At 43.9% G+C, this 12,906-nt stretch overlaps 1 protein-coding gene across 3 annotated transcripts in view; it reads right to left on the minus strand.

The window, feature by feature from the left end:
- The window catches only part of pde4a (phosphodiesterase 4A, cAMP-specific), a 137,777-nt gene that overhangs the window by 23,655 nt on the left and 101,216 nt on the right, over positions 1-12,906 (minus strand). For all 3 annotated transcript variants that reach the window (XM_088330207.1, XM_088330191.1, XM_088330199.1), the window contains exons 5-6: positions 10,258-10,307; positions 8,336-8,448 (exon numbers count right to left, since the gene is read on the minus strand). In XM_088330207.1, the coding sequence (XP_088186333.1) occupies positions 8,336-8,448; positions 10,258-10,307 (163 nt within the window). The remainder of the gene's footprint in view (positions 1-8,335; positions 8,449-10,257; positions 10,308-12,906) is intronic.

Below are 12,906 nucleotides of genomic sequence, written 5' to 3' on the forward strand. Positions count from 1 at the left end.
AAAAAGAAATTACTACCTCGCACCCCGGAATGGTTCGACGCTCTCGATTGAGGCAACCCCGCTCCCTCCTCCGAACACGCAGAAACAGGGAGAGGCAGGCGCCGTCGGCGTCGGACGGATTGGACTCGGCGCTCGGCAGGGGGGATCGGACAGGCGATCGGCAGCGGAGTCGGAATGGGTCGACGCTCTCGATTGGGGCAACCCCGCTCCCTCCTCCGAACACGCAGGAACGGGGAGAGGCAGGCGCCATTGGCGTCGGACGACCGGACTCGGCGCTCGGCAGGGGGGGTCCAGCGGGCAGACAGGACAGGCGAAAACAGACAGGCAGACAGGAAAGGCGAAAACAGACAGGCAAAACAGGACAGGCCGAATCAGACAGGCAAAACAGGACAGGCGGAATCAGACAGGCAAAACAGGACAGGCGGAATCAGACAGGCAAAACAGGACAGGCGGAATCAGAACCGGCAAAACAGGACAGGCAGATCAGAACCGGCAAAACAGGACAGGCGGAATCAGAACAGGCGTTGGACGGATCGGACTCGGCGCTCGGCAGGGGGGATCGGACAGGCAGGCACGGGAGTCGGATGGGATCGTCCGCTGAGTTCATTTCTTGGCTGGCTCATTCTGTCACGGGGGACCGGACCAGAACGGAGGCAGGAGGCAGGAAGGGAGAACTCAATTGCGTTGACGATCAAAACTTTTATTTAGCAAAATAAAAGTCGTCCAAAACTCCGGGACAAAACAGAACAAAAACAGGCTTTTACTCAAAACGTGAAAACACAGGTTTCCTCCGAATCAAACAAAACAGGACAGAGCAAAACAGAACGGGAAATGCAGACAGAAAATGCAATGAGCCAGCACCTGCAAAACCCCAAACCCACCCTTAAGTAGCAGACGCGCAAATTAGGCGATCTGCTTCAGCTGGTGCCCATGCTGGACACGACATAGATTTTGTTAATTGGTTATATTTTGTTCATAACATAGATGTGTAGTGAATTTTTTTCAGTGCAAATTTATCATTTGTGACCTGAATAATATGTTTTACATGAAGGAGTAGGTACAGTTATATACATACTTTTGTTTACATTTTGTCACATTCATGAATTACATCAGGCCCCTCAAGGACAGATATAGCGTGGATGTGGCCTGCGGCGTTGAACAAAAAAATCTGAATTCAAACACCCAAACACATCCAAACACATGAATGAGCATTTTCAATCCTTTTCAAGGATTTCAAGCACCCATACAAACCCTGACAGACGTTCTAAAATCAAAATTATTATTATTTTTTTTTTTGCATTTTTCTGCAAAGATGTTTGAACCTTCGATGGAGTAGACTTTCTTGTTCCTAATAGAAGGTAAAGCATTACATATGAATGAAGACACAATGCAATGTCCCACTGACCGATCCTTCACACATAACAATCTCTTTAGACAACCAGAGTGAGTGGTTGCCATGGCAACTCCATCCTCAAAGCCAGTCACATGTGCTTGAAGTGAGTGTGGCTGCTGGCTCGGGTGACGATTCAAAACGGTGCAGGAAGGCGTCAAGGTCAACAGACGACACCCTCTTTCCTCTGTGCCGTAAACAGCAGCAGCGGGCGGAGAAGTGCATGCTTTTGTGCCCCCCACCCCTCCTTGCCATTTTGGGTTCCGTCATTCACACAAATAGGTACTCCGACAGGCTGTCGGGCGGAATTAGGGAGTTCGGGAGTAGTTGTACTTCAGCCCCCAAAACCGCTCCCCCTGTTTCTCTCCTGCAAGGCAGTTCTGTAACGCTGAGTCACAACTGCCAAGCGACACTCTCAAGGCACTAGGACAAACAACACTTCCCGTGACACTGACTCATGAAATAAACGTTGCACAGACATGACCGACACCTGCAAAAACGCAAAAACGTACAGCTAATGATGACCATTGTGTCTCTCCTCCCATGAGATCACTGTGCGAAATGGTTATCCGGTGTGTTCTTTTCACACACAAAAATCCACAGCCTACTTTTAACTCATAACATATAAATTTGTCTTCAGAAGCATTGCCCCTGAGTGCCGAAACATAAAATTAACATGAAATATATTTTTTGTTTTACTTTTAAATCTGTTATAAAGCATTTGGCACAGGTCATCAGTAAGTATCAAGCCTCTGGGAATGATTCCAGTATGAAAAATCACTGTCAGATGGCAGAGCGGCTTTGATCAGATATTTGTCCACACATCGAGGAAGCCCCGACTTCCTAGTCTTTCTTCCTGTATCCAGCGATAGAAGTGTGTAGACGGCCCCATATGGCGAGTATATGTGTCGTACAGATAAGTACAAACAGTTAACGTTTCAAGTCCATGCATCGTTTATGGATAAGTTCAGTCTTCTTGTAACAAAATGTCATTTTGCAAACAAAGTACCCTTGTGTTTATGGAAAGCATTGTCAAGATATAGGAGGAATCACAAATGCAAAGAAAGCAGTGCTTGAAATGCCTCCTTTCACAATTTTTTCTAATGAAGGACAATGGTTCAAGCTTTCTTTTCATCCGTCCTATGCCTTAATAGCTAGAGGGTTACACATTCTGTAGGCCTTCAAAAATGAGTCCAAGTTGCAAAAAATGTCTGGCATCGACTCTTCCCATTTTGAGAGAAAAGTTTGGCATTGATAGGTTAATCTCCATTGTTTGATTCAGTATTTTTGTGACCATGAAAGGGCCAAAAACGGGAATAGTTATCCTGCATAGGTACACATAGTTATCCTCAATATCATCCTACCACTGTCTTAAAACGTGTTTATTTGTCCGAGACCTGCATCATAACGGTATTTATTTCCATTCACAATATTCACCAAAATGCCATTTTTCGACTATTAGGGGCTTAATAACTGTATATTGTTAAGAAATAATTTGCTTTGAAAAGAACTGACATTTCAAACGTATAACACCACAATGTATAATGCGTTAAAGAAATACCTTTTCATACCCACAGAGCATGTTTTCCTTATAGGGACAGTGTATATCATTTGACAACTAGATGTTGCTGTATTGTGTATTGCAACCGACAAATAGTGCTAGAAAGCACGAGGTAGAGTACAAACTACGGGGACTCAAAGTGACAAATATGCACAATTTATCTTCAATTTATTTTGCCCGGCCTTTCTCAATATTTTTGAGGGTACTCTTAGCTGCAAGATGGCAAACAAAGCTGTCAGTTTCCTCTAGGTGAGCCTCATGTTATGTTAAATAGATACAAAATTCTCAACCTACAAGTATTTAAAACATATATGACAGTTTGTGTATTTTTGCTCATAATTCAAATCCATATTTATTTATTTTTCCATTTTCTAGTGGGCGCTAAATAATACAATGTATGTACTGTATGTGTAAGTTTAGTAAGGGAAATCTTTTTAATTGTGCTTTGGGTTTTCTTGCAGACAAACAAAAACACCCTGCTTTCATTCATCCACAAAATCAATTTTGCCACATGCTGACATTTGAAGATGTCACAGTTTTTCAGATATTGGATAATAACCGATCACGGTTTTATAGAATAACTGACTTGCGATTGGCCATTAACTGTGCTTTCGGCAATTATATTGTCATTTACACTCGAGGGCAACTGTTAAAAAAGCCACCCAATGAGCTGGATACAAATGAGTTAGGTTGTCTGCTAGCATATATGCAGTGTTTAAACAAGTGGGGCTGCATGCAATTTATTGTTAATAATAGTTTTAGGTTGACATTCCCTTTATATTAACTTTATTTACTTCAGCAAATTTCTACTTTTCTAATTAAGCAAGAGCTGGCCTCCCCTGTACTTATATCTTGAAACAAGGCCTGAAATCTCTTTGCTTGATTGAATCTTACACTCATCAGTATATCAAATTCTATTAGGTGTTTCTATGGCAGGCATGTCAAACATACAGCCCTCGGGCTGGATTCGGCCTGTTAGATGATTTATTCAGGCCTGCCACAAATTTCTGAGTATGTCAAAATGACAAGCGAGTCTCGTCATCATTTATATCAAAGGTTATGATTTTTTAAATGAATGCAAAGCGAATGCTTTCATGTTGAGTTGGTTTAAGTGTAAAACTGCAATCTCTCGACTGTTAAAATAAACCAGTGAACTCATTCAATACAAAAAATGAAAATTTTTTTCCCCCATTGTTTGTGAATACATGTGTTGTGTTTAAAACGATCCTTTGTCATTTGTGATTGTACTTTGTTGGGTAGGTCACGAATAGAGGCTGAATGATAAAGCATTATAGTGGAAAAAACAAAACTAAAAACATGGAGTTGACATTCTTTTACTCGTCTGGCCTGCCTCAGAACAAAAGTCTGGGCCAAAGTGAGTTTGATATCCCAGTAATAAGGCAAGCGCAGTCACGTGACTCTATGATTCCAGCAATCAAAAGCTTTTTGCCCAATGCAAGCCCTACCTGGTCCCACCATCCGATGAGCCAGGGCCTGGAGCAGGTCTCACAAAACAGGTCCACCAATGGCGTCCGGCGCTGGGCCGTTGTCCCAGCCCCCTCCAGGACCTCACCAGTCGCTTCACCGAGGCCCAGCTCTGCCCCTGCCCTCCCCTGCAGGGGGCTGTAGCTGGAGGTGCGGGGCAGCCGGTAGCCCCCTGGAACAGGTGAGGGACAGGGGGATGGCGTGGGGTCAATGGCTTCCACCACACCCATGTTTAGGGTGACAGGGGGCTTGGGGCGGTGACACAGCCGGGAGGTGTGATAGTGGAATGGAGTGGGGGCATTGCAAGTGTCCCATTGGCATGAGGGCGTCGTCAGGGTCCGGGCGGAGCAGCCGGGGTACTCCAGATTGAAGGCTGCCCCGAGGGGGGGTTAAGGAACAAGGGCTGGGTGGGGGGAAGGGGGATTGGGGCAAGGGAAGTGTGAAACTATCCTGGCCTACATGCAGCACCTCAAAGTAGCCCACCTGCTCTGCTCGAAGACGGCTAATGTCCAGCCTCTCTGGACAGCTAGAGACACAGGGCCCAGGAGCCCCCTGGATCTGGAAGCTGTGGCGACTACATCTCATCCCATTTGGGGTACCGCTTGACACAACTGTAGAGCCAGATAAATCGTAGGGAAGATAAAGGTAAACAGAGAGGGAGCGTCTGAAGGGCACCTGGTGTGAGGAAAGATGGGCAGGACCTGAGATGTTTCGCTCACAAAAATAAAGGACAGTTAGACGAAGACAGCAGGCGAAACTGGGAGATGTTGACAGCAACGGAGCAGGATGACCCAGGAATCAAACAACGGAGGCGAGGGGAGCCGTGGGAACAAGGGGTCGACGGCAGGAGGAGATAATAAACAGGTACAGGGGAAAGGAATCCGGGACAGTTTCTTCAAGCCACGGTCTGGAAAACAGTCTCTTTTTCCCTGCGCTGACTGCCCCTCCCCCACGGTACGACTCTGAGAGGGCCGGCCCAGTCCTGGTAGCGGTGGATCAGCCCCGTCCGTCCCTAGCTGAGCTCCGCTTCTCGCTCTGTGTCACAGGATTCCCGGGCTCGATCCCTGCCGCCGCAGGCAGATGATGCTCCTCCTTTACCGATGCAGTCGCCTTGGTTGCCTCTTTTCCCAGGATGCCGTAGACGGCTCTGGCAAGCTAATCAGACTGTGTGGCTGCATGCGCACGCACGAGCGTGCCTGCGCCCGCTTGCCTGGTGGCTTCAGTGCGCCTGCGCGCAAGACGGCATGTACGTCTGACGAGAATATGCATGTGTGCGTGTTAGAGTGAGAGACTGGGTGAGAATACAGTCGTCAAGTGTCCCCATGATTGATATAAGTGGGTTGGTTGCATTGCAAACCCTCTGCTCGATCCCCACAATATATGTTGAACATAAATCCATACAAAATTAAACCTGAAATAATCCTCATTGTTCATATTCAGAACTGAGCATGTCAAAAAACACCATCTTCCTTCATCATCGAGGATGATGTGTGATAATACAATTGGTGCCTGTCACTTTAAGACAGAACACTACTACAAGAGCCTTTCCTACAATTTCATTGGATCCTATCCGGACCATGAGGCTTGTGGTCAGAATGGCGAGCCAATGAGGAAAAGGGAGAGGCAGAGCCTGCTGCTGTTCGATAGCAACCAAGGTTACAGCACAGACATCAGCATCAAGACCACTAAGCACACCAAACCCCCTGCCCCTCTTCCTCCGCTGCCACTAACAATCTCGAATCCTTGCTCAAAATACACCACACACTCTTGCCCATAACGATGTAGCATAGCACATTATGCACTAAGTCACATGTAAGGCCTGGTGGATCTTTAAAGACAAGCAGGACAATATTAATCACCGTTTCCATGGTACAAAAATCCTATGTTGCTAAAATTATATGAATTACTCCTACAAGAAAGAGTGACTAACTCTAGTATCAATGGCTTGTTTACAATGACTACCAATGCAACAGTACCTTGTTAAAAGCCCTGCTACTTAGAAAAAGTTGGATGAGCAATCTACTTTGTGAGTTTGTATTATAACCAGTGTTGGGATTAACCCAAACATGAAACGAAATTGCTTTTCTATGTAACAAGTACTGTAACACGTCATTTTGTAAATACAGTTTCATTACACCATAGTGCTCTGCTACTTTTTGAAAGCAGATCCCGAATCACAATGTCTACTGCAAATTGTCTGCTTTTGCCCATGAAGTCACATACAACCCTCCTTCTGCAAGCAACACAATCCTGAATGCAGCAAATGACCAAAGCAAAGATGTTTATATCTACCTACTAAACACAATTCAATTCAGTTATGGTAGCGCTGTCTCAAGCATAGAGTATTACAGCACTTGATTTCCATCTACTGATATTTAGATATTTGAAGGAATATTTATTATTATATAATAAAATACTGAAATCAGGAGATCAGTTCATATGCGCATACATATTTGGTTTTGTGTCACTAGTAGCAAATTGTAGGCAGCAGGTGGTAGAGGGGCGTAACATATACAGCAGAGGTCGGGAAACGTCTTGACCCAAAGAGACGTAAAAGCAAAAATATATATATTTTTGGAGCGAGCCTTACTATATATTTCATGACAAAATACAACAAAACCGCCAAACCCGCTCTCCAGACAAAATCTAATTCTTCAGCACATAATAATGACAATACTAATCGTAATAATGCCAGAGCCTATGTCCCACACAAAGCTACCACTTAAACTGTCTCCATCCCGCAATTACTTTGGAGTATTGAAGCTCATTTTGACCGTCATTTTAATCCTAAATAATAGTTTCAAAACAAGGTGCGAGCAAATCAATTTTGTAAAATTGTCACAAGATACTGCAAGATAATCAAATACCATTTGTAGTGAAAATGTTTGACAGTTCATTATGTCAGTTTGAGGCACAACTTTTGCCAGAAAACTGAATATGTGGGAGGGGGGGCTTTGCATACAATTGTAAGCAGTGTGAGTATGGTAAGGTCAATTTGTGGTCTCCAAATAGTAGTGTAGAAACACGGATTGAAGAACGTTCACATGCCACTATGCAGGCCAGGCATGTCAAACTCAGTTTGGCTGGGGGCTCGGATCCAGACTTTATGTTCTCGGGTGAGCCGGATCAGTTAAAAAATGTCAATGCCAAATATTTAGCTATGTTTTACGGTGCTACGCTTTATTATTCAGACAACATTTTTAACCCAACGTGCTTACATTCTAAGGCTTGAAATATATGTCCCAGCCACAGTCACGGATGATAAGGAATCTTTTCCAAGCTCAATACATTTTTTCACAAACAATGGAAAAAAGTTATTGTCATCTCTTACATTGAATGTGTTAACAATTTGTTTATTTTAACGGTAGAGTAAATGCAATTTTACATCTGAACCAACTCACCAAAAGCATCACAGACATAAATAAACTCAAGTGGGTGCTATAAATTAAAATTTGCTCATCTTGACTGTCGGGGTAAGAGTAAATACAAAAGAGTTTTGGCAGTGAATTGGCAAAATCATTAGATCAAACTACTAAGATGGATGTACTGATGCTGAGAAAATAATGCACAATATTGTCTTTAACTTTAAACCAAAATGGATGTCAGTTCTCTTACACTTCACTGCACTCTTCAGCAGAAAGGAGAATTTGACTGTGATTCTGAAAAAATCATACCTGTGAAAGAGGTGAACTAGAGACTTGCTTTTTTGGCATACTCAGAAATGTATGACAGGACGGATTATATAATCTGCGGTCCGTATGTCTGACAGGCCTAGGTAGGTAGTTTCGCACACAATTGAAAAAATCCAGCTTTCAAATAAGCAACTTTAAATGGAACATTCGAACACAAATTAAAGAGTACTCAAAGAAGAAGAAAAATGATGCCGACGGACAAAGCACCTTGTTGGAGGCCATCTCGCTGACTGAGCGGTGAGTCTGTATGGTCTCAAGCTGGTCCAGACACCAGTCCAACTCTTCCAGTGTCTCCCGGGCCATCTGCTGGTACGTCTCATCTGGCATTGGGGCAAAGACACATAACAAAATAAGAATTTTGAGTAAATAAAACCAAACAAATCACAATATTGGTGGAAGGTTACGTTATGCTGAAAAAATTTAATGGACCTAGTAGAATATTTACACTTAATTAGTGGTCAGCAACCACTGGGCCGCAGACCGGTACCGAGCCATGGGTCGTTTGATACTGGGCCGCACAGAAAGGAAACAAAGTTGCCTTATTCCTTGCACACCCTATTTATCCGTGTTACCTCAAAACACCGGGCAGCACGGCGACGCAGTGGTTAGCGCATGTGCGGCACAGTTCAAGTCATGGGAACCTCTTGCGTGGGTTCAAATCCAGCTCCAGACTTCCTGTGCGGAGTTTGTATGTTCTCCCCGTGCCTGCGTGGGTTTCCTCCGGGCACTCCAGTTTCCTCCCACATTCCAAAAACATGCATTTCAGGTGAATTGGTCGGTCCAAATTGTCCCTAGGTGTGAATGAGCGAGTGAGTTGTCTGTCCCTGTGTGCCCTGCGATTGGCTGGCAACCAGTTCAGGGTGTCCCCTGCCCACTGCCCGATGATTGCTGGGATGGGCTCCAGCACCCTGCAACCCTACTGAGGATAAGCGGTGCAGCTAATGAGATGAGACCTTAAAACACCTCAACGTTTGAGTGTGCATTGAAAATGCGGTTTTATGGTTGCATATTAACGTATTTGAGCAATAATTGATCAGTCAACAAATTCCACCGACAACTTTTGCTCAGCCTTCTATGAAACGGCAATCAAACACGTATCACATAGGTAATACATTTTGATTCCTAACTACTACACCACTCAGAGTGTAGATTATATGGGAAAAGGCAGAATTTACCTCATCATCACAAATATTTTGGCTAAACTATTTTCCATGATGGTCCATTGCGACGTTATTCAATGTGGCCGCGTCAGTAAAAATAGTGCGATTAAAAAGATAAAATATAAAGTCTTTTCCCATGTTGTCTAGATCCATAGTGATCTTATGATTACACAATGGATTTAGTCTTGTTATGGTTGTTATTATTGTTATCATTATTATCACTAATATTATCGTTGCTGTTTACGATTCAAAAAATGATAACACTATGGTATATGTAGATAACATTTGGATCGTGTCAAATGTGTATCAAGATACAGTGCAGGAAAGATAATCAAAATACAGTTCTCCATCAGGCACTTCGATTTTTCTGTCTGAATATAATTCATACAATAGATTGGGAATATTGTTCTATTAGTCAAAGGGACAGTGTGCATAATTTGACCACTAGATGTCACCGTACGGTGTAGTACACCTGAAAACCAGTGCTACGAAGCACAAGGAAGAATACAGACTACAGAGACTCACTATTTGCACATCTTTTTTTTTTGCCCAGCCTTTTTCAGATCTTTTTTAGGTACCCGAGGCAGCAAGATGGAAGACAATTTTGTCAGCTCTCTTTAGGTGAAGCTCATGGTATGTCAAATACATGCAAATTACTCAACCTACAAGTATTTATAAACATCCATGTTTATATCAGAGTTCATGTATTTTGTTTGTTATTTAATACAGCATTTTTTCAATGAAGTTTTTTAGTAGGAGGTGCTTTGTAATACACACAGTCCCTTTAACAGTTAAATGTATATTTTTTATTATATTTTAAGATATGTTTTATTTGGGTGTTATTATTTTCTGTTTTTATCTGAATACACCAACACTAAAAACACTTAAAACAAATTAGCTACACAATGTTTACTTGCTTATTTATCTTTACACAATTAATATCCTTTATTTGTCTTTATTTGACCATACCAGAGAGGGTGGCTTGGGGAACGGTGGGTTGACTTGTGACGGGCGACCTCCTGTGGACACAAAGAACATTACACCAATAGAATAAAAAGTAGACCGGTACGCTGCTGCCCTCTGTCGTTCTTTGGTATCTCCACCCAGGAGCAGCAAATGATTTTTACATTTTTGTATGAGATACATTTTTACTATAGCATATTGACTTTTGACAGCAGTGACATATATGTAATGCATTTTTTTCCCCTTAAAGATATTTTCATTTCATTGGATCCCATTTAACCATGTGGCTTGTGGTCAGGGCTTTCCGACAGAGCTGTACATCCTCTGCAGGGTCTTTGAGGGAGCACGGGAGTCTGCCCATCCACTCTACATTTGTTTTGTGGACTTGGAGAAGGCATTCAATCGTGTTCCTTGGGTAGTCCTGTGGAGGGTGCTTAAGGAGTATGGAGTATTGGATAGTCATATCATGGCTGTTTGGTCCCTGGATGACCAGTGTCAGAGCTTGTTCTGCATTAGCGGCTGTAATTGTGATTTATTTCCAGTGCGGGTTGGACTCCACCAAGGCTGCCCTTTTTCACCGTTTCTGTTCAGAACCTTTACTGACATAATTTTGGGGCGGAGCCATGACTAGGAATGGGTTCAATTTCAGAGCATCACTGCTTTTTGCATATGATTTGGTGCTGCTGGCTTCCAGAAGCCGTGATCTTCAGCTCTCATTGGAGCGATTCGTAACTGAGTGTACCCTGGCGAGGATGAAGGTCAGCACTTCCAAGTCCGAGACCATAGTTTTCAGCCGTAAAATTGTGGCATGTCCTTTTCGGGTCGGAAATGAGATCCTGTGCCAAGTGGAGCAGTTTAGGTACCTCGGGCTCTTGTTCATGAGCAAGGGCATGGTAGAATGGAAGGTCAACAGAGGGATCGAGGCAGCGTCCATAGCAGGGGTGGGCAAATTTTTTGAGTCGCGGGCCGCTGTGGCTTAAACATTTTTTGAAAGGGCCAGGAGGACAAAAAAATGTTGATTACATTTTTTCTATATAGCGATACAGTCTCGAATACAAACATCAGCAATACCTGAGTGTAGCTCCTATGCTGTTAGACAGAGGAAAGAAAAGTTACTGGACTTGTTCTAGGTTTGATGAGTGGTAACATTTATTTTGTTAAATATGTTGAATTTCGGGCAGCATGGCGGGGCAGTGGTTAGCGCGTGTGCGGCACAGTTCTGAGGTCATGAGATCGAACCTTGTGTGGAGTTTGCATGTTCTCCCCGTGGGTTGCGTGGGTTTCCTCCGGGCACTTCGGTTTCCTCCCACATTCCAAAAACATGCATGTCAGGTCAATTGGCTGGTCCAAATTTTCCCTAGTTGTGAATGAGTGAGCAAATTGTCTCTGTGTGCCCTGCGACTGGCTGGCAACCAGTTCAGGGTGTCCCCTGGCCACTGCCCGAAGACAGCTGGGATGGGCTCCAGCTCCCCCGCGACCTTACTGAAGATAAGCAGTGCAGATAATGGATGGATGGATGTTTTATTTATTTTTCTGTTTGATAGCCGGTCATCTACTCTAATTTCGTTCTTAACCTATTTGTAGTAGCAAAATTTACGTTTATCTGCACTGATAGGGTTTAGAATTAACAATCAATCTATTTTGTGTCAGAATAAGTTACACAGTAATACACTTTGAATTTCAATGACAGTTCAAATGAATGACAAGAAGGTTCATTAAATAAGCAAAGAAAACACAATTCCAATGTTTTCCAGTTCAGGGCATCCCAAATGCATGGGTGGAGAAGCACCTTTTCCGTTACTGGCTCCATCTAGTGTTAAAACTGAGAAGTGCAACAGAGTTGAGCTCAAGCGCCATGTGCGGGCCGTATTCATATACTATAATTTCAGAATTTGCTGCGGGCCAATAAAACTGACCCGCGGGCCGTAGTTTGGACGCCCCTGGTCTACAGTCATGTGGAACCAATACTAGTACGTCGTTGTGAAGAAGGAGCTGACCCGAAAGGTCAATCTACGTTGCTACCCTCACCTATGGTCACGAATTGTGGATTGTGACTGAAAGAACAAGGTCGTGGGTACAAGCGTCTGAAATGAGTTACCTCAGCAGAGTGGCTGGTCTTTCCCTTAGAGAGGGTAAGAAGCTCTATAATCTGTTGGGGACTCAATGTAGAGCCGCTGCTCCTCCGAACTGAGAGGAGCCAGTTGAAGTGGCTCAGGCCTCTAATAAGGATGCCTCCTGGATGCCTCCCTTGGTAGATATTCCCGGTTATGTTTCACCGGCAGGATGCCCCAAGGACGACTCAGAGCACGCTGAAAAGACTCGGTCTCCTGGCTGGTCTGGGAACGCCTTTGGGATCTTGTCTTAATGAAGTGGCTGGGGATAGGGACGTCTGGGCTTCCCAGCTGTGGGTGCTGCCCCTGCGACCCGACCTCAAATAAGCGGTAGTTAATGAATTGATAAAGGGACATTATCATGGTGATGTCAACTTCTGCTTAAATTGGCCGAATCCTCACAAATATTGTACTTTAGGGGCCGGTCACACAGCCGTTTGCGGCTGAATCATGGCTAAAATTTTGCGTTTTTTTTTTGCCCGTGGTTGCCCGGGATGGAAAATGCGCAAAATTGGCTAACCCGCTGTTCATCGGTGGTATGCCC

This window comes from Urocampus carinirostris, chromosome 1 (genome assembly GCF_059441175.1).
Source record: "Urocampus carinirostris isolate Australia breed hairy pipefish chromosome 1, RoL_Ucar_1.0, whole genome shotgun sequence".
Taxonomy (NCBI): domain Eukaryota; kingdom Metazoa; phylum Chordata; class Actinopteri; order Syngnathiformes; family Syngnathidae; genus Urocampus; species Urocampus carinirostris.